The 24,634-nt window shown below is 40.5% G+C and overlaps 1 protein-coding gene across 5 annotated transcripts in view; it reads left to right on the top strand.

Moving 5' to 3' along the window:
• Window positions 1–24,634, top strand: part of FARP1 (FERM, ARH/RhoGEF and pleckstrin domain protein 1) — a 203,470-nt gene that overhangs the window by 131,686 nt on the left and 47,150 nt on the right. For 4 of the 5 annotated variants that reach the window (XM_017732621.1, XM_017732618.1, XM_017732619.1 and 1 more), the window contains 10 exons: window positions 2,055–2,159; window positions 6,583–6,625; window positions 7,731–7,809; window positions 10,233–10,330; window positions 15,642–15,756; window positions 16,920–17,067; window positions 20,193–20,288; window positions 20,808–20,971; window positions 22,603–22,671; window positions 23,415–23,490. In XM_017732621.1, coding sequence (XP_017588110.1) covers window positions 2,055–2,159; window positions 6,583–6,625; window positions 7,731–7,809; window positions 10,233–10,330; window positions 15,642–15,756; window positions 16,920–17,067; window positions 20,193–20,288; window positions 20,808–20,971; window positions 22,603–22,671; window positions 23,415–23,490 — 993 coding nt within the window. The remainder of the gene's footprint in view (window positions 1–2,054; window positions 2,160–6,582; window positions 6,626–7,730; window positions 7,810–10,232; window positions 10,331–15,641; window positions 15,757–16,919; window positions 17,068–20,192; window positions 20,289–20,807; window positions 20,972–22,602; window positions 22,672–23,414; window positions 23,491–24,634) is intronic. The other variant, XM_017732620.1, reaches the window with a different exon arrangement.

Below are 24,634 nucleotides of genomic sequence, written 5' to 3'. Positions count from 1 at the left end.
AGCAGGAAGCTCTTTCATTGAGATAGTGCATGATTGTTTGTGCCTACCTGCAGTGATAGATGGAGTGGAAAGTGTGGGAAGCTTTCTGTTAGAACTGCCAAGGTGCAATGGTCAGTGCAGGCTGGGTGGTGAACACTGGGGATGCTTTTGGTTTAATGAAGCTGGAGAACATGAAGTGAGTGTATTCAAATATACTTGCACTTGAGACTTAGTTTGGATGCCATTGCATCAGATCAAAAGTGTTCTATTTAGAAAAAAAATTTCTTTTTTTCCTTCCTTCTTAGTATCCTTTTGGCATTTTACTATGAATTACTTTAGTTACTGCAAGGTTATGGTGAATGCTTAAAAAAATGAGTACTTTTATCTGCAACTGTTCTTGACGTGTTTTTTGACAGTATTCATGAGGCTAATATTTGCTACAACAAATATTAACAAACAGTTAATAACTTGTTGCTGGCATAGGTCTGTCAGAGGCACTGGGAGTACGTTGGGTAAAAACCTGTTCAGCAAGTTCTTGGAGAAGTGAGCTCGGCTCTTCCCTTCAGACTTTCAAAACCAGCCAGCATTCTAGGGTTCAGTCATTGTGTCCTGCATGACCAGGGTGACAGTGCTGCTGTGGTGGCACATACATCCTGTGCTTTCCCTAGAAAAATGTCATCACTTTAATTTCTCTGGTGTAAGCCTCACTACCGGGTATTTACTTTTCACAGTTCATATTAGAGAATGTTAGATAAACCACCTTTGGAAAGATGCTTTGTGCTTCAAGTTATGGCTGAAAACCAGTTATTACCCTGGGTGGAAAAAGCCTATCTATTTATTTTTCAGTATCCCAGTGAAACAGAGACCAGACTGCATTATGATGCATTTGGGAGCAGGTGGGATTGAGCAGCCGCCCACTCTCAAGTAGGCTGTGGGTATGGGCACTGCCTGGAGGTGCCAGGATGTGGGCTTGGGCTCAGGCTCAGGTTTGGGCCAGGTCAGCTGGTCCGCCCACCTGTAATGGTTGTCTTTTCTTCACTTGGTTACTACTGTTTTATTTTATTCTTACTATTTACTGGGCTGAAAGGGAAGGGGCCAGTCTGTAGGTTGAATGCAAGGCCAGTTCTCCAGGATGTGATTGGTCTCTTGTAACAGCGGGGTTTGTGTAATTTAGTGGGTTATTATCTGTTCTGAAGTGAGTATAGACCTGTGTTTCAGGGCCTCTTGAGTTAAAATAGCTGCATTTGTCCAAGGAACAAAAATATTTGATTTCAGTGATTGGCCTTTTTATACAGAGACTCTTTTTTGCAGAAGACTTGCTGGTGAACTGCAATTTATAATATTTTCTGCAGGTGTGGGTTTAATGGATGGGCTGATGAAAAGAATCCTTACAATCAGCAGAGTGGTGGCTCTGGGAGCTAATATTGGGCTAGAACATCTGGTCTTTGTAGAGGGAAGGCTTTCAGTGTGTTTGATTCCTCCAAATTACTTGCCAGCTCTGCCAGCGTAGCACAGACAGGCTGGGAGCAGCCTCAGTGCCTCCCAGCAGGAAGCTTGGGATAAGCCCATATGAAGTCAGAGCCCATCTGAAGTATGAGCCTGTTGCATATCAAGCAGTGTCCAGCAAACCCTCGGTCCTTGGTGTTTTGTATGACAGGTCTGCTGCTGAATGTCCTGGTTTCGCTGCGTTGTACACAGATGTGCACTGCCTGACATGGCTTGAAGGGCCTTGGGATAAAATAAAAAATCACAGTAGAAATTAGCCTTGGTAGACATAAGAAAATTATTTCCCAAGTCCCCCTCTTCTACATCTTCTATTTCATGGTACTTTTCCCTCAAAAAATAAAAATGCACTGAAGATGGATTCAGAGCTGCCATCCATGGATTGATGGATATATTCTTTAGCTTTAAAACTAGTGTAATTATTGTCAACTGCCCTGTGGGTGTGGTTGTAATAGCCACTGATTTTGTAAACAGTTTTGACAGTGTTATTTGCTGAATAATTAGTTAGCATAATAATTTTTCTGCCAATTAAAAGCATCTTTGTAACCCTAGGCTTTGTTTTCCTCTTACAGCAAAGAGCTCCAGGGAAAGTTTTGCATGATGCTGTTTGCAACCACCTGAACCTTGTAGAAGGCGACTATTTTGGCCTTGAATTTCCAGATCATAAAAAGATGATGGTATGTAAAAGGATTAATGTTCAGCTGGTTTTCATCTGTATGCACCCACTATTCTCTCCTTCTGCTCCTTACTTGTAAGATATATTTAATCCTCAGTCTTCAAAAGGGAAAGGATTTTAAAAAAAAATAAATGTTCTTGCCTATTGGAGTTGAAGAAATGTTTTTAAGACCTGATTGTTCCTGTCAGATTTCATCTGCACTGAAAGTAATGGCTAATTCAGACACAAGATGGGAAAGCATTTTGTTTTTCAAAGTTGCTGTACAGAATTCAAAGGCAGAGCCTCAACTCTTGGTTTTATAGTCCTGATTGATTTGGAGTTCAGAAATAAATTTTCTCTGCTGATAGAGAAGTTGCAATGGTTGTGATAGAGTTCATGAAAAACATTATGGGCAAGAAAAGGGATAGATAAAATGTAACAAGGTTAATAAAAAGGAAAGCAAATCCAAGAACCCCCAAAAACCGATGGAAGTCCTTTCTGGGGAGCTGTGTGGCACAGGCAGGTGTCCTGGTCCTGACACTCGGGAATCTGAGATCAGCTGCTGGCAACATTCAGGCACTGCCCTACCAGTATCATGTAGCAGAGAAAGCCATAGGCTAACAACTTCTTAGTCTTTCTTCTTAGTGACTTTCTTTTTGAAGTTTATTTTATTTTACTTATCGTGTAACCTACTGGCATGTGTGCCAGTTACCTGGACTGCTTTGCCAGTACATTCTGATATACATTGGATTTCATGCCTGTTAGGTGAATTTTGCACCAGTAGCCTGGATGACCTAAATGAGATGACTTTGGACAACTGTTAAAAAAAAAAAATCTGTGTTCTTTCCATTGAGCTAAAATATGCATAAGGAACAATATTTCTTAATGAAATGAACAGTAGGAATGTCTTGTCTGTCATGCCTTAGTACAGGCACAGACATTAGACAATAGACATTAAAACTGAATGCTAGTGGTCATAGTGTTCTAGGCTAACTATAATTAAATAGGAAATTTTTTTTTAAATGGATGTTAGTCTTTAGAAGGGATCTACTTCACAGTGTGCTCCTGGAATTACATAAAACACAGCTCACTAAAAGGGTTAGTATTCTGCCAGATACCCTTGGCTAGTGCTCGAGGTAACTTGAGAGCTTAATGTAACTTTCCTAAACAGTGCAACTGTACAGTACCATTGCAGCAGAGGGTCCAGGTAGCCATGTTAATAATGACATTCTGGCATTACTGGTGTATGTATGTAAAACTGAAACAAATCCTAACATCTTTTGTACATAAAGTTGCTTTTTAGTGTTCTAGAAAATAGAGAAGGTCATTTGATCAACCTTCTCTACTTCACAGGTCATTAAGCTTTAAATAGATGACTGACTGAGTTTTGCTCAGAGACCTGAAGTAAACTAACAGTTTTCAGTCTTGTGAAAACAAAGTGGTTTATTTGCTTGAGGCAGAACACAGGAGAGATTGAGGTGCTGCCACCGCCTGAAGCCCTCACAGTGGCAGGAATTGACTGGCTGGAAATATGTCCAAACAATCACAGTGGGGGATGCAGGGCTCTGATGAAGAGGAAGGTGATGAAAACCCCCTAAGCCCTGTGCCAGTTTGACCTGAAGGAAAATGCCTCCATGCACTGAGCATTAACTCAGCTGGCCCCTACTCTTGCAAAAGGGAGTACTAGCCAAATATCTGAGAGCACCAGTCCATGTTTTTGCTGGTTGTTCCAGTCTCTGCTTCTGAAGAATGAGGGGCTCCACAAACCTTGCCCATATCTAGTCATCTGTGCCCCAAGAAGGGTGAAATTCAGTGGAATTAATGCCTTCAACCACCTGAAAGCAACTCACAGAAACCGAAGCAGAAGATTTGATTATGAATTGTTGTTTCAATGTGGAGCAGCACTCTGAGAGTGTTATTTACACTTAAATTATTGTAACCAGTTTATATGATGCATTGAGGTGAATGTTCCCATGGGATTTAAAATTTTCTGAGCTTCATAAGGGCCATAATGTAGAACTCAAGCATTGTGCAAGTAAAAAACCTTGCAGTTAATGGTATGTCTGAGAAATAAAATACTCATGCATATTTTATGTTCATATCATCTGAAGAGAATGAGTTGCTTTTGCAGTGTAGAGTGCAATGTAAAAGGAAAAATAAATATTTAGAGCATATTTGTTTGGATGTAATCATATGTATGTGAAGTCATATATTCACAATTTGGCTGTGTTTATTTCAACATGCAAGGCTCCAGACCTCATATCTGACATATTGACAGTCAGGTTTCCTGGCAGCTGTGTACATTCAAGCATGCCATGCTTGGAGCAAACAAGATCTGTATGGGAGATGATTGTGGAGGGTCTGAGTGCTCCACTTCCTGCTGGGACAAGGAGAAAAACAAGGCACTGTCGCCAAGCCTGGGGTTTCACAGAGTTTCATCACACTTGATGTCTGCCCCAATTCTCCAGCTGCTGAAATCTGGTCACCATCGTGGAATGCCAGCCTTTGTTTAACAAATAAAAAGTCTAGCCTTGTAGTTCTGGAGAAAATGAAGAACATTAATCTTAATTAAGACTTAATTAAGTTTTCCTTTCCAGTTTATAAACCAGTCTCAGACTGATGGTGTTTAGATACAGTGTGGGAGCTGCATGATGCAGAAGTTTTGATTGCTTGGGTTTGATGATAGTTGGTGACATTGTTGTTTTGACCCACCTTTCTCACTACATGCATTCAGTACACAGATTTGCAGTATCCAGCAGTCTGTTCAAGGATGTTATAACTTGCTTGTAGGATGGCTGGGAAAGTAGAGAAAGGAATGGTGCACTTGTGTGCTCATGCTGTTACCATAAACCACCTCTGGGGAGAAGAGACATTTCTTTCTCTCTTTTTTTTTTTTTTTTTTTTTTGGCATCAAGTAAAACACGTTATTCTCATAATCTTGTAAATTGGCTGTTTCATATTCAAGATGTCTTTTTTCTCTCCCATTAAACTTGGCAAAGCCCCTGACCTTTGTTGCAGATTATGTACACGCGAACTTCCAGGAACAAAAGTTTTGAGTTATTCAAGTGTCAAAGTGTGTCAGGACCAGTTTAATGTGATAAAAACTGTATTGCTGTTCCTGGATAACCAAATTTCTTTAACCTCCTAAAAAAAGAAAAAGACTTTTCTAGACTGAGAAATGTAAGAAGAATTCAACTGAGTAACATTAGTGTATGAGAAAGGGCAGGGCCATGAGGTGTCTGCTAATTGGAATTACTCATATTAGCAACGATAAAAATGGCGCATGGCATTGGAGCAGTTAACAGCAGTGACACAGGCCTGCTCCTGTCTGGCTTCTCAGGTGATTTTAGGGAATGGATATTTTGAGTATGTTTCAGTCTCTGCATAATCTAAAATTATTAAAGGTCGAAGAAGTAATAATTTTAATACATACTCTTTTTCTAGAGGAGGACTCCGTTAATTTGGCTTTTAATGTCTTTAACCTTTGTGGTGGTTGTAGGGTGTTCTTCCACAAATTCCAGATGTCTTCAAGGGAGGCCCTGTGCAATTTAGTGAGATAACAAAATATAAATCATGGGCATGGGTAGTTACCAGTTGAGGACTACGACCTGTCTCCAGGCCCTGTGACTCATCTGGCTTTTACCTTCTGCGTGATTGTCCCTTGGCTTTCTGTAACGTTTTGCCCCAGCCTTTCTGACTTGAAACTGCAGGCTGGGGGGATAGGTTCTCAAAACTGTATTTCCCCCCACTGTGTCGCTTTTGAAAGCTGAAAGAGCCACACACTGTCCTAGAAAATGGGTTGTCAAGTGAACTACCACCTTGTGCTGTTGTCTGCTTTACACCTGTCATCTGAACAGCCATTCCTTCTGCAGGTGGTGGGAGGGAGGCTGCTTTATCTCCATGGAGCTCAGCAATGGAGCTCCGCATTTATGCCCAGACCGCACACTGGGATTCCTATTAGGTCCCCCATACCAGGAGGCTGCTGCCATCTCATTTCTCCATTTGTCCAGCATTCCCAGCCTCAAAGGCACGGAAAACCTCCATTCACTTCCCTTTCTCAAGATTAATCAGGGTTTGGAACTCAATGACTATGTAAGACTGTCTTTTCCTAAACTCCTCATTTCAGCTGTTCTTTCCACAAAATTAATGGTTCCTGACCACATGTTCTGTGATTGTTGGTGTCTGAGACAAGTGAGGGGGAGATTTCCTCACTGTTTCCCAGCTCCCTGAATCTCTACTGCTTTGAAAGCTGTGCCCATTAACAGTGCTGTTTCCTGAGCATCTCCCAGAATTTCGGGGAGAAAACCCACCATGTATAATTAAGGAAAGCATAATGACCACACTGGAAAAAATAAGTAAGTAACTGATAATCTAGGTATTGCAATTAAAAATGCTTCTCTGGAAGTTTGTCTAGAGATGATAACACCACCTTCTTTTGTTTTCAGGTGTGGCTCGATCTTTTGAAGCCTGTTATGAAACAGATTAGAAGTAAGTACTTCCTTGTTGACATTTCGTTGCTCAGTCTGAGAGTACTTGAATAAATTAGGACTCTGTCGGTTGCAATCTTTATGTTCTCAACCTTCTGCACTAAATTTTGTTGGAATTATTTTTTTGTTTCCAGCCTATCCTTAAAAGATGCACCTGTGAAGTTATGTCACAGGAGCATATGAACGGGCTGACCCCGCCCCATAGGAGGCTGGGGTTTAGTCAGTCACTAGAAGAGGCACTAGTGGCAATGGAGGGAACAATTTTGTAGAGAAAAAGAGGGCAGTAAAAGAAGGACTAAAGGAACATACATTGCTGACTGGTAGTAGCAGGAATCAGAATGGAAGAAAAAGAACAGGAAAACTTTATTACTGGAAAGGAGCTAGCAGATGTATTACAATTGTGTGGGACATTGCTGCAGAACCTGGGACTGTTGGAGACCAAGAGAAGGAAACAGTTGGGATATGGGAAGTTACAGTGGGTGGTGGGAAAGAACAGGAAATTGTAAATAGCCACCAGCTCTGGAAAGAGTAGAAGTGAACAGGAAAGGTTCTGGTTATTTTGTTTCTCTGTCAAATATCACCCAAGTTCTTAATTCATTGAGCTTTGCCATTGAGATTCAGTTTTTCTAGGTGCTTTTCTGGTCATATTAGTCTGAGTGTGTGCTCTGGCACCTCTCCCTCTCACAAGACAGGGACGCAATGGTCCTTTTGTCACTGGTCATACTTGTAAGAGTTGGAATGAATGTGCTGTTCTTAAAACAGAAATAGTAATTTGCTAGTCAACTTAAAAAAGTGGAGTGTATTTTAGCTCTCTCCTGTTCTGAAACAAGGAGAGTAGATACACATATATTTTATTGGATCAACTGATGTAATTACTAAAAACGTACTTGGTTTTAGCAGAATAGCCCTTGACCAAGTTATTGTTCTCTTTTATTGTGTGTGAATTTTATTGGGCAGTTTCCAAATATCCTGCATACCAACAAAGGACAAGAGGTTAGCATGTCAGTATGCACTTCAGGTTACACGAATCATCCCTTGGACATCATTGTGCATATTTGGCCAGCATGTTATTGATGTTTGTTAACTTCCTGTGACATTTTCCCTAGGACCGAAGCATGTTGTTGTAAAATTTGTGGTAAAATTCTTCCCACCTGACCATGCTCAGCTGCAGGAGGAACTGACAAGGTTAGTAGCTGCATGACTATTTCTTCTTGTTAAATCTCTGATGGACAGAGGGGAGAGAACATTGAATTTGAGATGACTGGGTGAGGATTAATGACTGCCTCTTACTTTTAGCTTGGTATTATTTGTCCCAGCCTTGAATGCACCTGAAAAAATGGGCCCTAAGATTCAGCTGCAGTCTGTGCTGAGAGGTTCTGCAAAGTCCAGGAGTCTTTTGCCTCCTTGGACATGGAGTCCTGGGAGAGCTTTACTAATCCCAAGAGAGGTCAGTTTGGCAACAGAGTTCTCTGTTTGGCATGATCAAGTCATGTATTGGCACCCTGGGGTACCCCTCTGCCAAGGGACATGTGTGACTCTGCACCCTCATTTGGGGGAGAGCTGTTTTCTGTGAATTGCCAATTTGCAGCAGCATTGGACCCTGTCTGTATAGCCAACACAAGTGCCAAAGGTTTGCACAGGTGGAAGTGTGACTTTGGAAATGGAAAAATGCAAAGGAGAAGGAATAAAATGAAAAATAAGAATGTAGAGAAAGACACGTACATATGCGGACAGAGTACCTTAAATACTAATGCTTAAATGCTTTTCAGTACATTTCAAAAACTTCATTTAAGCTTTGAATTTCCCACTGTATTGGCACAAAGAGTCCTATTTTTCTGTGAGTAAATATGTGTATGAGAGACCTGTTAAGGTTCTTTCTCACTATCAGGTCCTTCCTTTATGGTCAGAAGCATTGTTTTGTCTTTTCACTCTTTTTCTGGTCTACAGTATCACTAGTTCTTAATTACATGTTTCTGTTCAGATTCAGAATTTTCACTATTAGTTTTTATTTTCAATCTTCTCACAAGACAAAGTCCTCTTTTGCAAAGAGCTCTGGTGTCCTTATGACTTGTATTATAAAGAACAAGTCCACTTCTGTGATGTTCTGTTTATCTTTGTCATGTTTTATTTTGGTAATAGAGCATTGGAATAAAAAAAAATATATTGATATCTCTTGATGGCCTAGAAAGAGAAAAGTAGAAATGTAGGGTAGGAAGAAGGAGTATTTACTTGGTAAAGACTAAAGAATAAAAGAGAGAGTAAAAAGAATAAAGGGATGAATGAAAACTCAAAATGTGATGTTATTAATGAAACATTCCTGTTTCTGAATAGATATTCTGCATATCAGTTTCTTAGTATGTGAACTGTAAATTAATTTTTGGTGATCTCTCTCTGTATCTGGAGATGTGTCTGTTAATCCTAATGACTTTTTATGGTTAGATTTTAAATATGTATGCTAAGGGACTTGATATATACACAGCAATGTGTAGGATGTGAAAGCATATACACGGGGAACTGCTTCATCACTTGAAGAAGAGACTGTAAGATTTTTGTGCTGTGTTCCTCTACCAGGGTGAATTTTGTAGGGGTAGACAGATGTCTGCAGGTTTCAAAAGGACATTATGTAGATCTGCTGTATTATTTCAGTTTGTACATACGTGGTACTTTTCCATACTCCTCAAATCAGCTTGCCCTTTTCATTTAGTGTACCTACATCTTCTCATTCAGAAACTCACTGTTCAAATGAGAGCTTTTCTCTAAACCTATAAAAATCTGGTCTTACTAAAATTATTGAGATCCTTGTATGAGTTCTCCAGAGGAGCTGCAGCCTTTGGAAGGCTTGTTAAGGTGTGTCTCACCACTTCAGGTTTCAGACCAGCTGTAGGAGAAATAAATGCCCATTGCTAGCTTTTTTGGTTTTTTTGGAGGGAAGAATTGGATACAGAGTGGAACTAAGCCATTTCAATTTCTGTTGAAGCTAAAAGAAATTTAAATTTTGAAATAATGTCTTGGACTTCTGTTGTCTCAGCATTTAAACTGGCAATGTAGAATTGCCCTGCATGGCTGAAATGGTTTGGAGGCAATGTTAGAAAGGGCTGGTACATGGACAGTGCAGATATTAGGGCCACAAAGGTATCAGAGCTAGCTAGCTAGCTAGAGTTGTTTGATCAAGATTTTGGGCCTCATTCCCAAGTGAGAGCCAAGGTGGAAGTTTAGAGTTTACTTTGTATTCTACAAGAACCAACTGAGAACTCTAAATCACTGGTTTATCTGTCATTTCTTCATGGTTAGAAGCAGCTGCATTATCTCTTGCCGAGGACTTAATAGCTGTCACATTTGCTAGCACTGTCTCATCTTGTTGCTCTGGTTCCAAGGGAGGGAGGGAGGAAGAGAGAAAAAGAGAGTTATCTTGGTTTTTCAAAGCAGCCACCATGTACAGCTCTAATGGCAGTAATACAGTATCTGTTGGGGTTTATTTAGCCTCTAAACTTAGGTAATTCAGATCACTTCTGTAGATTCCAAAAAGTGAAGGGAACGTGCAGTCAAAGCCAGAGCTGGTATCTTTCCCTCTTTCTTTGTGTAACTCTTTGTTCACTTTTGTTTTGCAGGTACCTATTTGCACTGCAAGTGAAGCAGGACCTGGCACAGGGAAGGCTAACATGTAATGATACCAGCACTGCCCTCCTAATCTCACATATAGTACAGTGTAAGTTCTCTTTTTTCTTCTTTCCAGACCGATAAACAGGATGATTGGCTGGACATGCTTTGCAGGGTTACCTGTTAGTAGCTGCTGTAGGGACAGTTTTAAGCCATATGGATAATTTATTGTACTTCTGTATAATGGTGTTCAAATACAGATAATTTACTGTTTCAGATAAAGAAGAGTTTCTGGTCTCTGGATTTGAATTTTCAAAGCATTTGATGGGCTGCCAAAGATGATTTAAAAAGTAGACTTTGCAGGCAGTGGCAGACATTGAATTCTGCTGAAATCCCATTTTATTATACTTTGCATCATATCAGCAGGGTATTCAAATTCCTGGAGATCTGTATGCTGTCTAGAGAATGTAGTAAATAAACATGCTTAGAATGCCAGACTAAATCACAGTCCTAAGAGGAAACTGATAGGGAAGAAAAGAAAACAATCGATTTTAAACCCCACCCCCTTTTTTTTTTAATTGCAAAGTATGCATAATAACACTGTCCAGCAGAATCATACATTAATTCTGTTCATGACATCAAAGCTTCTTTTAGCTTCCGCATCACTTGAAAGACAGTATATGTTTTCCCTTTCAAAACTTTATGGATACTCATCTTGAGAATAACATTAGGAAAAACCACTTAGCAGCAAGTATAATGGTTGTAATAGATGTTGTTTTGAATGATCTTTGTACAATTCAGTATTGTGTACTTCCACTGTAATGCTGTTGTATGGAAATTACAGTCAAAGGCATTTGGAAGCTCTTTGGACGTGAACAGATAAATCTCAAGATCCTTTGTCATAGTCTGTTAGAGTGTTAGGGCGGTTTCTCATCAACTGCTGTTGGAAAGGCAGGTATTTTGTGGTACTGTTTGCTATGGTCATTATTGACCAGAGTGACTGAGTAGCAGTAAGAAGCTGTGAAATTCTGTAGTCCTCATACCATTTTAAAATTGAGTATTTTGGCAGCACAGACTTAAAAAAAAAGAAATCCTTGCCTAGTGAGATTTTTGTCTCTTAGTTTTTCCCGTTACAGTGTCCAGCAATCCAGCTGTATTTCTTTTCTTGGTTAAGCTAGTTCTGACTTTCTTTCATCTCAGGCAATAAAAAAAATCTTGATCATTTGGGGAAATTGAGTCTCATTTGCTAAACTGCATTCCAGGAGGCTGAGTTTTCCTACTAAATGTCTGTGCACCAGAGAAAATTGTTGAGGAGTGCATGTGTCTCTCTTCATTTGAGGTATTGCTTTCTGATCATATTCTCTTGAGCACTTATACTTTCTATGCATTGTTTTCCTTATTATCTCTGCTTGGATCCTATTTCATGTCTTACTTGGACCTTTTTAATTACTGAAGTTCTTCACTGAGCTGTCTTCAGCTCGGGAGTCCAAACGGTTCAGAGTGCAACTGCTAGCTTGTTTTCCTAATGCAACAGCATAAGAGGATAAAATATAGGATGTCCTTTCACCTTTACAAGGTATCTGTGTCCCTCTGCTCCACAGTTAAACTCAAATTTAATTCCATGGATTTTCAAAATTCCTCCATTACACACCTGTGCAGGCTGGTGAGAAGCACTCATTTCCAAGGTGTGCAGAGTGGCAAATTATCACCATTGCTCTTGTGCTAATGAGATGCGTTACATTGTTGGATTATATAATTTTCTGCGGTTTGCTTGAAGTGATCATGGTGCATTTGAAATTTCTGTCCATTTCACTTGTGACCTTGAGGTGCAGAGTGATTCTGAACTGGGATTTTAGGGCTCAAGTAGTACTCTCCTTAAGTGGTAAGCTAAGAGCAAGGTAAGCTACTTTTGTACTGAAAAACAGAATCTTTTCATTGTGTCAGAAGAGAGAGAAGAGCTTCATCATGCAGAAGTGAAACAGTGTTCACAGAATCTGAACTGCCATTTTGGGCAGAGGGAAGTTGTGCCTCATGGTGCACCTGAAGTGCTTCCCCTCCACGTCTCCTGACTGTAATCTGGCCTCTTTTTTTGCTGTTCATGATTTTCCCCCTCTCCCTTTCGTTGCATAGGAGTGTTTGCTAGAAACCTCTGCTAGAAGTTTGCAGTTGTCTTTTTTATTTGTCTGTCTTGTATCTCATGAACGTTTTTCTGTGAAAATTTTCTCTGGCAAGAGTCTATAGCTATATCTTACCTGCATGGCTGTCTTTATTTATTTCGTCCCTAGCTTATTTTTCAGTAGTAAAAAAAATATGTATTTGTCTGCAATAAAAATCAAAGTAAACAGATGATAAGAGTGATGGTGTCAAAGGGGAAAGATTGAGAATGCAGGTTAGTTATTGTATGTCTTACTAATGCTGTGCCAATGAGCAGTTTCCATGGGGAATACCTTATTCCAGGAGGCCCATATATTATGTATACAAGCTTATGTCAATGCTGTATACTGTTACTTATCATAAAATCATAATATGACAGCAAATAGGTTTCTGCTAAATTAGCGTGTATATTACAGAATGAAATTTATATTTGAAACACTCAAAAATACCTTAAAAGCATTGTAAAAAGTGTTAGAAGTGAGAGGACACTTGGGTACTGCAAACGATGCAGTACAGTGAGTGTGTGATGTATGAAGATGGACTGACCATGAGCTAGCGTGTGCCCAGGTGGCCAAGAAGGCCAATGTCATCCTGGCCTCTATCAAGAATAGTGTGGCCAGCGTCAGTGTCACCAGGGCAGTGATTTTGTGTCCCCCTGTACTCCGCACTGGTGAGGCCCCACCTCAAATCCTGTTGCAGTTTTGTGTCCCTCAGAAAGACACTGAGGTGCTGGATTGTGTCCAGAGAAGGTCAAGGAAGATGGGGAAGGTTCTGGAGCACAAGTCTTATTAGGAGCAGCTGAGGGAGCTGAGATTGTTTAGGCTGGAGAAAAGGAGGATTGGGTGGGCCTTATTGCTCTCTACAATTGCCTGAAAGGAGGGTGTAGCCAGGTGGGGGTTGGCCTCTTCTCCCAGGTAACTAGTGATAAGACAATAGGAAATGGCCTCAAGTTGTACCAGAGAAGGTTTAGATTGGATACTAGGAGAAATTTCTTCATGGAAAGAAGAAATTCAAGCATTGGAACAGGTTTCCCCAGGAAGTGGTGGAGTCACCATCACTGGAGGTATTTAAAATAAATGTAAATGTGGCACTTGGGGACATGGTTACAGGTGGACTTGGCAGTGCTGGCTTAGCAGTTGGACTCAATCATCTTAGAGGTCTTTTCCAAATGAAGCAGTTCTATGATTCCGTGGTAAGAGGAAAAGAGCTGAAATACAAAGCGTTAGACATACCAGAAATGCTACTACAGACAGAATACAGCATGATGTAATGCACTTGCAAGGTAAGTGATGGAGAAAAACCATCAGCAGTATAAATAAGTCTTTGGTTAAATCACATGAAAAGATTTTAAAGAATAGTTACATGTGAGGCTGACAATATTTACAATATAACTTCCTCTCATTCTCAACGGAGTGCTACTAGAAAGTCATTTAAGGTGGAAAAGGAGGGTAAGGAGGGAAGTAAAAGCTTGTTGAGTATGAGGTCAGAGAGAACAAATTCAGCAGTAACTTAAAATTAGACAATTTTGATAATGGGTAATGGATTAGCAGTCGAAAAATGCTGAGAACATTTTAGAAATCATGTAGAGGTGGAGAAAGAGTCTTCTGTACTGTTGACTCTGAAAAAAGCCCTGCAGGAGGTGTGTTAAGCTCATCTGTGTACACAGACATAGGGGTTTTGAACTGCATTTTGAAGAATCCAGGCCCATATTATTTGAGGTGTTGCAAACTTAGGTGGGTTTATGGCTTCAATAAAGAACAGAAACTTGCCTTTTATTTGAGTTAGGATTAAAAACAGACCCTGAAGATTTGTGAGTCTGGGATGAGTAAAATTGGAAGGAGAGAGCTGTTTCTGAGATGGGGATAAACAGGACAATTTTAAAAAAGGAAATTCTCAAAGGTTCTGTAGTATTTCTACCGTTTTAAGGAATGATTGAGAACAGATGGGGTGAATGAGGGGGTGGAAATCAGAGAGTCTCAGCTTTCAGCTCTTTTCCACCTCTGACCTTCAAAGCAAAAAAATGTCATCATGTGCCTGCAGGCAGTTTGGGTCAAAAAAGCTACTGCTCTGTCACTTAGATGCTTTGGTTCCTCATTTTCAGTGCCTACACAAGGCTGTTGCTTTCCCTCTGCATTTAAGGTACATCTGATCCCAGTTTGCAGAAATACAGCGTTTTAAATGTGCTCTAAAACCTTTCCTCTTTCTGAACATACTTAGTTTGAACAGAACTGGATTAACGGTTCATTTACATGGGCGGAACTGGGGTGAGGATGAAGCAGGTGTATCTGAGCTTGGGTCTGTCATATCCTCGGTCAACTGTGTAGCAACATGTCTGACTGCAACCTGCATTTAATTTGAGGGCACTGTATTTTAATTTCCCTGGCGTTGCCAAGGTAGCAGCCTTTGTTGCAGCGATGTTGCTATTACTCCATCAGGTTTGCAGGCAGAAGCTGCTATGCCTGTTCAGTGAAAAAACTAATAGCAAGACTCAGAGACATTCCAAGAATAGCAGGCAACAAGATAGTAATTTGGCACCCACAGATAGTTTGCCTGCCCCTCACCCTCACACCTGCCATAAAAAGGAAATTTCACTGAATGGGCTGCAAAATGGAAGGTGGGTGTGCCATACTGTTGCACACACAGTGTTGAATAACTGCAACAGATGGAAGCAGCTTTGAGGAGGAGGAAGACAGAATGTGTCTCATACTGCTGCAGAATTAGAGGAAGACAAATGTTTCATAATCCCATGAGGTGGATTACAAGCCTGTGTTCGAACAAGCAAACAGAACCATCTTCCTGACTTTCTCTCAGAGGTTACTGTGTGGGACATGGGTCTGGAGAGGAAGCTGGTGTTTGGCTGCTCCATGGAAAGGCAGCTGAGCACCATGAGAGAGTGTGAGAGAAATGGATGAGTTCTGCTCAGTTAGTGCTGCCCTCTGTGTTACCCCTGCCCTTATCCCCCACACAAGTAAAGGTAGCCCTGATGGCTTCATCTCTTCAGTTGACATCCAACAACTTACTTGGTTGTGGTAGATGGGAGAAATCCTTGGGCTTCTTCTCTCATGTTGAATACTAACACAGAAGAGAAGAGAGTAATGTGTGGAAGATAATGTAGTGGGAATCTGAATCATAAAACCATGACACAGGTTGCAAGGAACTACGTTTGCTTCTCTGCCCTCTTCCCAACTGTCCTGGTCTTTTGGATTGACCAGATTATTTAGATGCAATAAAGTGTTTTAATAGACTTCTCTTAATATTCTCCACAGCTGAGATTGGGGATTTTGATGAAACCATAGATCGTGAACACTTAGCGAAGAACAAGTATATACCTCATCAAGAAGCACTAGAAGACAAAATCATGGAATTTCACCGTAACCACATGTAAGACTTTTTTGGTTTTATTATTGGCCTTCTTTTTCTGCAGAGTTGTTCTAACTGTAAGTATATGCTAGATCTGAAGTACAAAAGAGGTCTGGACCTCTGAGTTTCTCAAACATTGCTTCTCAGAAACTGTTAAAGTCTATGAACTTTCTGAAGGTTACTCTTGCCTTTTTCCCATCGTCATAACAAGATGTTCAAAGCGCAATTGATTCGATATTCATTCAAGCATGCTGTTATTTTACAGTCTATTTCATACAAAATGCTTCACTGCTGATTTTGTGCATGCAGGTATGATTGCAAATCACGACTGATCAGTCAGGCACTTCTGACAGTAGTCTTTTGTTTTCAAGGACACAATGTTGCCTTTCAACCTTTCTGTGCTGTATTTTGAGATAGGTTGAAGAAGGGGTTTAGCGATAGTTTTAGGTAAAGCACAGAGTACTTGCAGAATTAGGGATTTGGGGGAGCAGAATTCAAGATGATAATGCAAATTGTATCCTAATGTCTGGAGGAAAGACCTGTACTAGGAAGAATATGAACAGAAGTACCAATAAGGCACAGAAAAGTATTTTTTAGCTGTTGAGAACACTTCAAGATGTGAACAGTTTCATTTTTGAGCTAGGTTGAATAATAGGTGAGTGGTAGTGATTTCTGCGGCAGTAATAATCAAAGCTTTGCGTAATTTCATCACAATTAATGTGGTGCTTATAGCTTCCCAAGATTTATGGTAAGGTTTTAATGCCTTCTGTTTTACTTCATTGTGGTATTACATTCCCTTTTACAATGAATAGCATCATTGCATGCTTCCAGTCATGATTTTTTTTTAGGAATATGGCATGTTTTCCAGTGGAAAAAACAAAGGGAGGTAGTAAATTCTGTTAGAGCTAATGGTTTGAAATCTAGCTGTATCAAGTGTCTCAGAACTGGAGCAGTCAAAATTTGTAATAGACTGTAAAATCTGTGTGTTCTTTGATATTTGTTTAGAGTAAGTTGTTGTTCTAGCTGGTACAAGTCTGGGGACGTAGCAAAAAACCATACAGATACTATACCTCTGACAGTTTTCAGTCTCTTTGATCAAATGTCTCTTTGTTCTCTGGAGGACCTCTTGATCTCTATTAAAAGGTGCGACAAGCTTGTGAGTGTTTTCTGTTTTCTTTCTCCAGGGGACAGACACCAGCAGAGTCTGATTTCCAGCTTTTGGAGATTGCCCGTCGGCTGGAGATGTACGGGATACGCTTGCATCCAGCCAAGGACAGGGAGGGGACAAAAATCAACCTGGCTGTTGCCAACACAGGCATTCTGGTGTTTCAGGTTAGAGCTGCTCGGGACATGATTCTGTACTTCATAAAGCAGAAGATTTCTGACAGCAGTAAGAATGCAGGAACTCAGCCATGTATGTCTACAAGTATTCAGTTGGGAAAAGGCAGGAACTTCTAAAATTTTTTCTAGGAATGATCTTAAACCTGTTGTAGCTGCATTAGGTCCTGCATTAGGTAGGGACTCCTACCTTATGTGAATGTGCAGTGTAGAACCCCATCTGCATCCACAATGTGCTGTTCAAGATGCAAACTGGGCCGTGGCTCACAGTTTGCAGGTTGGTTATGCTGGCTTCTCCTACATGTAGGAGCAGGTAGGTCTTGCAGGCATAGTGCGTATTAAATGGGTGAGAAGCAGAGACAAGTAAAACAACAGACATCTGGAATCCATGCAGAAGGATGAAGGCAGTAAATATAAGCTCTCTGTAGTGTTACTTTGTTAGAATTCTTACAATTTTCTTGACCAGCCTTGGCCATTGTACCTTTGCTAAATCCATGAATCTTACTTCCTTCCCTTAAAGATCCGAAGTGTTTTCCTTCTGTTTTTTTCCTGTCCTTTCCTACCCCAGTCAGTCTAGTAAATATTCATGAAGCATCGTTAGTAAATTTATCAAATTCTCATTCTGCTGTTCCCCTTAGATAAATAATAAATTGGGCTTTTACAATTGTGAAGCTACAGGTAGTCAGCTGGTGTCAACTGCTTTCACTTTAGATGCTTACCTCACTCTGTGTTAAAAACAGTCAGTAAGCTGTTCTTCAAAATATCCCTTTTTACAATTGTCTAAAAAGACTATTCATTTTAACATTTTGACTATAATCAAAATACTAGTATTTCCAGCCTTACAAAGTACTTTGAGTCCTTTCATAAAGAAAAGTAACAGCAACAAACAAGTCCAGAAATGTCTGACCCAAATGCTGTGAGATCAGAGTTTAAAATACCCAACCAACCAAAAAGAGGCAGCAAATTAAAAAGATCCCTGATCTTTTTAAGTGAGGTAGTAGTAGAACCCCAAAACTGAAGCATAGGTTGAAGCATGAGAACACTAGGATGTTGTTAGAAATGCACGTAACTCAAGCAATTGTATGTTCGGGCCCTTCCCTGAGAGAGGTATCTTTTCAGCTTTTTACTGGCTAGCGCTCGTAGTTCAATGCCTCAGAAAGCCTCGAGCAACCCAGAGAGGTAGCACGGGCAATCCAGCATTTCAGTAGCTCTAAAATCAGTACCTGTATCAGCTGCAAAGCTGATACCACCAGCAGAAGCAAAGAGGGAGAAATATAGCTCTCTGCTCGCCTAATTTCCCGCAGTTAGATGCTTTCAAAAAGAAACAGGCGACAAGAGACGCTCGCAGAAAGAGTTGCAAAGCCAGAGAGGATGGGCCCCGTCTTGTGCCCTTCTTTTATTGGGAGAAGGGGAAAGGGGCGGACTGGGGGCGGGCCCGGGGTGAGCAGCCAATCAGACTAAAGAGTCTAAAGAGTCTGAGTTACATTTGGCTTTGCCCGTGCTTGGAACAAAGGAGCTCAGAGCACGTGGCAAAGGCAAGTGTCTTGGGGAGGGGAGGGGAAGCTCAGAACAGGCAGCAACACTTCCCCTGCTCCCCCACAGCATTTTCATCAGCTGAATTAATGAATTGCCAAGACTTATAAATTAAGACTGTCTTCAAGGTGGAAGTATCTATCCACAGAAAGCAGCATGGACCTCAGAGTCCCAGCAGACAGCTGGGATCCTTCTGTAAAGGGTAGCTGCAGGTTGATGGCCTGAGGGTTGATTTGTCAAGGTCTGAAGTCATCTCTTCTTGACCTAATGTGTTTGGGACTTCCAAAACAGTTTTGTTTTGTTTTCAAAGTTTCTGAAAAGCTTGGAAATTTTACTGGGTCAAGCTCCAAGACTGAATACTGAAAAGGAAGTCGGGCCCTGACCTGCTGGAGTCTGCCCAGCAATTGGCGTCTGTCACTGGGCTTAGGGTGTCCTTCAACCACTTTATAGGTCAAGGGCTAAGTTCTTACTTTTATTTTGGTTATAACTGATAGAAATTGAAATATGAGGATCTCCTTAGAATGACCCCAATGAAAGTAAAGGTTCACTCACAAACGGCATAAGCTGTAGTCAGACTTATTTTAAAGTCTGCCATTTATTTAGAAATCAGTGTCAGTGCTGCTGATTATTTTAAGTAGATTAATTATGTGATTCTAAGACAGCTGGCTGACTTAGCAGAGATCATTACACTGTCATTACTCCTACAGCTGTCTGGTGATGGCGCCCAAATCAATGTGGTTTTCTGCATTTAGCAATCCTGTAGTAGTTCTCTGAAACTTCTGTGCTGTGCTCTAGGAATACTTGTATTGAAGTCTTCATTGAACAAACTGCTGTAAGCAATATTTTAAAATAACACCCCCATTACCTGCTGACATAGATTAAGAATGAAACTTCTGAAGGGTAGGGGCTAATGATGTAGTGGCAGGGAGTTGGAGTATTATGAAAATAATTTCCTTCTTGCTGTTTGCTTATGGTGTTGGTTGCTTTTTCCCAGAAAACCATTTTGTGGCTCTTCAGAGATAAATAATTTGTTTAGATTGCTTTTGCTTCTGGTACTCCCTATGAAAGGTCAAAACACACACAGTATTTTGTACTTCCAATACAAAACTTGTAGTTTTCCACAGTTAAGCAATATTTAAAGGGATATTTGTTTTGCGCTGCAGACACACAAAGAGGGAGGAAATCTACTTCATCAAAGTGAGGTGACATGTCTGCATTCTTTGTCACTGGTGGAAATAGAGTGAGGCACCGTTGGAAGGTGATTTAGTCCACAGAAAATCTTGAATCTGCATAGTGGCACAAGATAGCAGAATCTGGTGCACTCTGTCTTGTGATACTGGGTTGGATATTTTCACAGTAACTCACTATACCTAGTCCTGTATTGCAAGAGTTTAACCATAAGTGCCTGCCTTCAGTCATAGCACCAGATGTTTATGGTTTGCATTACCAGAGGAAGAATTATAAGAAGTACCATCATTTCAAGTTAAGTGAACAGATGATTAATTTATGACAAGCTTTCTTTAGTGGTTTAGATTTTTCCATTCAGATCTGAAATTATTAAACCCAGCTGGCTTTGTTCTCTGTAGGGTCACACCAAGATCAATGCCTTCAACTGGGCTAAGGTTCGAAAGCTGAGCTTCAAGAGGAAACGTTTTCTTATCAAACTACGGCCTGATGTGAATGTAAGTCCTTGTTAGGAATTGATGAAGTTGACAAAAGGTTATTTGGTAAATTTCTACTCACAGATTGCACGTGGTTTTTATCACCTCATGAATACTTTAATTGCGTATGTTCACTGTTGGTACTGTGCACATCAACCTGGCATCTCTGGTGAGCAGTCCTAGCAAAGGACATGTAAACTGAATCAATCATAATAGAATGTCCCAGAGTCATCTTCTGGTTGTGACTTTGGTACTCTATCAATTCTTAAGGTATAGCATGTAAACAACTTCTTCTCATTAACATTCAAACCACTGCTTTATCTCTGTCTTATTTGTCAGTGAAAGGAAGTTTGAGCAATAGCTTTGATACTGACAGGCAGACTGGTGATGTCTCAAAGTTGGAAGGATAGGGCCTGTTAAGCCTGAAAGCCAGTAAGTTGGGAAGAAGCTTTTTTTTAGCGTAGCGCCTGATTTGTCAATGCATTTCTCTAATCTATGTTGCTTACTAGCTTACGTTGCAAATGCTATCCCAATTTTCAGAGTTCATTCCAGGACACCCTGGAATTCCTTATGGCCAGTCGAGATTTTTGCAAGTCTTTCTGGAAGATCTGTGTGGAGCATCATGCCTTTTTCAGGCTTTTTGAGGAACCTAAACCAAAGCCTAAACCTGTTCTTTTTTCTAGAGGTTCTTCATTTAGGTTCAGGTAAGACATGCATTTTTTCTACCTTTGTTGCCTCTCCATTTCAAAATCACATCCATAATGGTCTAGGATTAAACCTGTTATTTTCAGCTCACCTTCTTTACATTGTAGTTTGCTCCTTTATATTTTCCATTCCATCTTCTCAGCCAAAACACTGCAAAGAACGCTCTAGGGAAAAACCCTTCATTAATTTTGTACTAGCTGTTGCAAAGTAGCTTTTTGGAGGTAAGGTATAAAGTATATAGGGTCCAGATGGTTTTGCGTAAGAAAATTCACCTGTGTCCTAACCAACACTAGCTAGTAATTTTTTGGGACTCTTTGAATCCTCTGCTCCTAGGATGGGGTCTTTCCTATGTATCAGAGTAGAGATTTGTATTTTTGTTGTATGTCCCTGTGGTAAAACCCATCTCTATGCAGTTAAAAGCAACAAATTGTCTTTATGCTGAGACATTTATGCTTGCAAAGGATTTATGGGAGATGACCACCTCTGCTAAGACCAGCTCTATCTGCAGGATTCTTAGAACTGTAGGAAAGCTTTCAATAATTGGGTTACTGTGTTGGGTGTTTTTTTTCCTTACACTGGCAGAAGCATCATTGTATATATTGCATTGTGTATGCCAGGGGGAAATCCTTTTATTCATACAGTTTATTTTGTTTGTGAAGCTGATACAAGCTGTACAGCCATAAATGCTCTTTGCTGAAATGAATGATGCACTCTAGATGCCTTGTGCAAGAACACAGTGTATATATAGCCATTGTACCTCTCTTCCCACTTAGTTTGCTGCCTGCAAAGTAAATTAATTAAGATGGAAGGACCTATTTTGGGTAAACAAGATATATAACTTGTTACGTTTCTGCCTCAGTATATAGAAAACTGTAGGTGCATTCAACTTCCCTCAGGCTTTGGAAAGCAGGTTTTAGCCACATCCTCTACTCGCTGTGAACTGTTACTACATTCAGGAACTTCTTCAGGCCCTGAAAGCCTCTAATGAATTGGAAGAATTTGGCTCTCGCTTGATCATTCTTGAGGTGTGGGTTTCCTGTGCTGCTCTCAGTTTGCTTTGGAGTTTATAGCTTTGCACAGTAGACAACGCTGGGCATTCTCACTGCTTCACTCACACCCTGTAGCAGAAGGGGAGAAAGGGATTTCCAGCCTAAATCTCTGCAGAAAAGGTGTGTTTTATAGTAGCAACTAAGTCATGAAGTGCATGTCAGGAGGTTTCATCTTGGTTCCAGGGTTTACTGATATCAGATAAAGCTGGCATTTGACTAAAAAGGATTCAAGAATATATTAATTAATGAGAGGAAAGCTTAACCCCTGCTTCACTTTCCATTGTAGTGACTTCCCAGTAATGTAGGACCCTATAGGGCCCACACAACTGAATTTAAGCAGTTCTGAAATGGCATCAAAAAGTAGCTCCATAGCAAAAAAAAAGGAGGCAAGTAACATGCAAAATGGTAAAAATCTTTGTGTATCTGACCATGTCCCCTTCTGTATGATCTTAACATGGATTTCTGCTGATAGTGACAAATACTTTTCTGGTTGCTGTGGCTTTATATGCAAACCAAAAAACATGTTTATGATGGCCAGGTGGTATATTGTATTAAATACTTTAACTCTGGTTGTCTTCCAGTGGTCGGACTCAGAAGCAAGTTCTTGACTATGTTAAGGAAGGAGGGCACAAAAAAGTGCAGTTTGAAAGGTGAGAGGAAATAAATTAATTATCCAAATATTTTATAATCTAAGAAAAGTCATGATTTCCAGTTAGTTATATTCTGTGATCTTGGTATCAGTCCAAGGAAAAAATTCCTTCTCTGCTGGTTTGACAGCTTATCATGTGTAATATCCCCATGGTCCTGAATGTTTTGGCAGAAGTTTCATAACTTATAGTTCACTAAAAATCAGTAGTCTTCAATCGTTTTTTCAGCAATGAGCGTCCTACTATCACAGGTAACTTTCTCCCAATTTGATTTGCACCCTCTTTGCTGGGATTTGGTTAATGTATGTGAACAGACATACTCAGCTCAAAATAAAACTGAAAGTAAGAAAAAGTACAGCCCAGCTCAAGGGAGAGGTCTCCAGGGAAACTGAAACTCTTCCAGCTTGCTAGAGCCAATTCTGTCTGAACTCATCATGCTCATGGTGAGCTCAAAGTGATGGCCAAAATGCCACAAAGACCATGACAACAGTCCATTGCTTAAGGTTCATGCTTACCCGATAGACCATTTTGCTTCAGTGCTTCTCCCTATTCTTACAGTGGTAGGCTTGCAACACATAGCACATTTAAATTTTACAGAAAGGAGGAATGTTATTCTGTTTTGGAGCAAACTTTTATGAAAGCTGTTATTCAAAGGTTTTGTTTTAAAAGAGGCATGTCTCTTGATTCCTGTTTGTAGAAAAAAACCCCTGAAATAGCTCTTTACGTGATTTTCCTTTTATCTCCAGGAAACACAGCAAGATTCATTCCATCAGGAGTCTGACTGCACAGCCTTCAGAACAGCATACAGAGGTGCCAAAACAAGTCAGTGATGTTGATGAAACCCTGGAAATGAAATCCTTTTAAGCATTTCTTGTTAGATTACCCTCCACTGATTGCTGTTTTGAAACCCTAGGAGCATAGTTTTCTGCTCATTTACCATTTAACTGGGAGCTAAGGAGCCCTGGGTGTTATAAGCTTTAGGTTCTGCAGAGTCAAACAGCACTGCTTACAGACAACCAGACAAATATAAATGGTGAGCTTGTCTGAGCTGTACTAATGACCATCTGAAAAATTGCAACCCTCAGTGTTGCTGCCAGGGTCCTAGGTTGTAGCTGGCTATTGCATTTGGGGGAAGTGTAATTACTTTTCTTGGCTGGGAGGTCTTGGATGCCCATTTTAAGGTGTTAGGTTAGTATTAACAAGGGAGGAGAACAGTTAATTCCTCACAAAAATTGCAGCTCTGGCCTTCTAAGCCATTATCTCTGGTAGATACCAAATGTACTTATCTTATGTTGATAGCTGCTATGTGTTAGGAGTTCACAAGTCCAAAAGCCCAACAGTCTGCAGCAGCTGCTAGTTCCCAGGTCCAGCTGGTAGTAAGGCTGACCATGTATTCACTATAGGCACCCACATGAATACACACATACAGTGCATGTACACACAGCCACACAGTCAGCCACACATGTAAACACAGAAAACAGCACTCCCACGAGCACAGACAGTGCCAGTGGCCTCACCCTCTTCCACTCTTTGGCTCTGGTCTCTCCAGTTGCTGGCATCCCAAACACACCAAACATATGGGCTGATGGCTCTCCTGGGACAGCCTTCAGAGGAGACAGATGAGGAAGCTGCATTTTCCTGACTCGGTTGTTGTGGTTTCTCCACCTGCCAGTGTTCCTCTGTGCTAATCTGTGTCTGTGGCAGTGAACCTTTGATCACGTAACTTTGTGTTAGGTAGAGCTTAAATGTCAGGAGCAAGCTACTAGGTTAATGCATTTAAGAATGCTACCTGAACCATCACCTTCCATGCCTCACTTCCTTTTGATATTCACAGGCTCTCTCCTTTCTGCAAATTCAGGAACTTCAGAGAAATTCGTTGTAGATGGGGCCCATTTCAAATAGCCTGTAGCATTTTAATGTTGCTAAGACAAGCTCAGGTAGATGGAGCATGGCTTCTGGGCAGAAA

The sequence above is a fragment of the Corvus brachyrhynchos genome, unplaced genomic scaffold (assembly GCF_000691975.1).
Source record: "Corvus brachyrhynchos isolate BGI_N302 unplaced genomic scaffold, ASM69197v1 scaffold12, whole genome shotgun sequence".
Lineage (NCBI taxonomy): Eukaryota > Metazoa > Chordata > Aves > Passeriformes > Corvidae > Corvus > Corvus brachyrhynchos.
The sequence above is the reverse complement of the archived record's forward strand: the minus strand, read 5'-3'. Positions and strand labels throughout refer to the sequence as shown.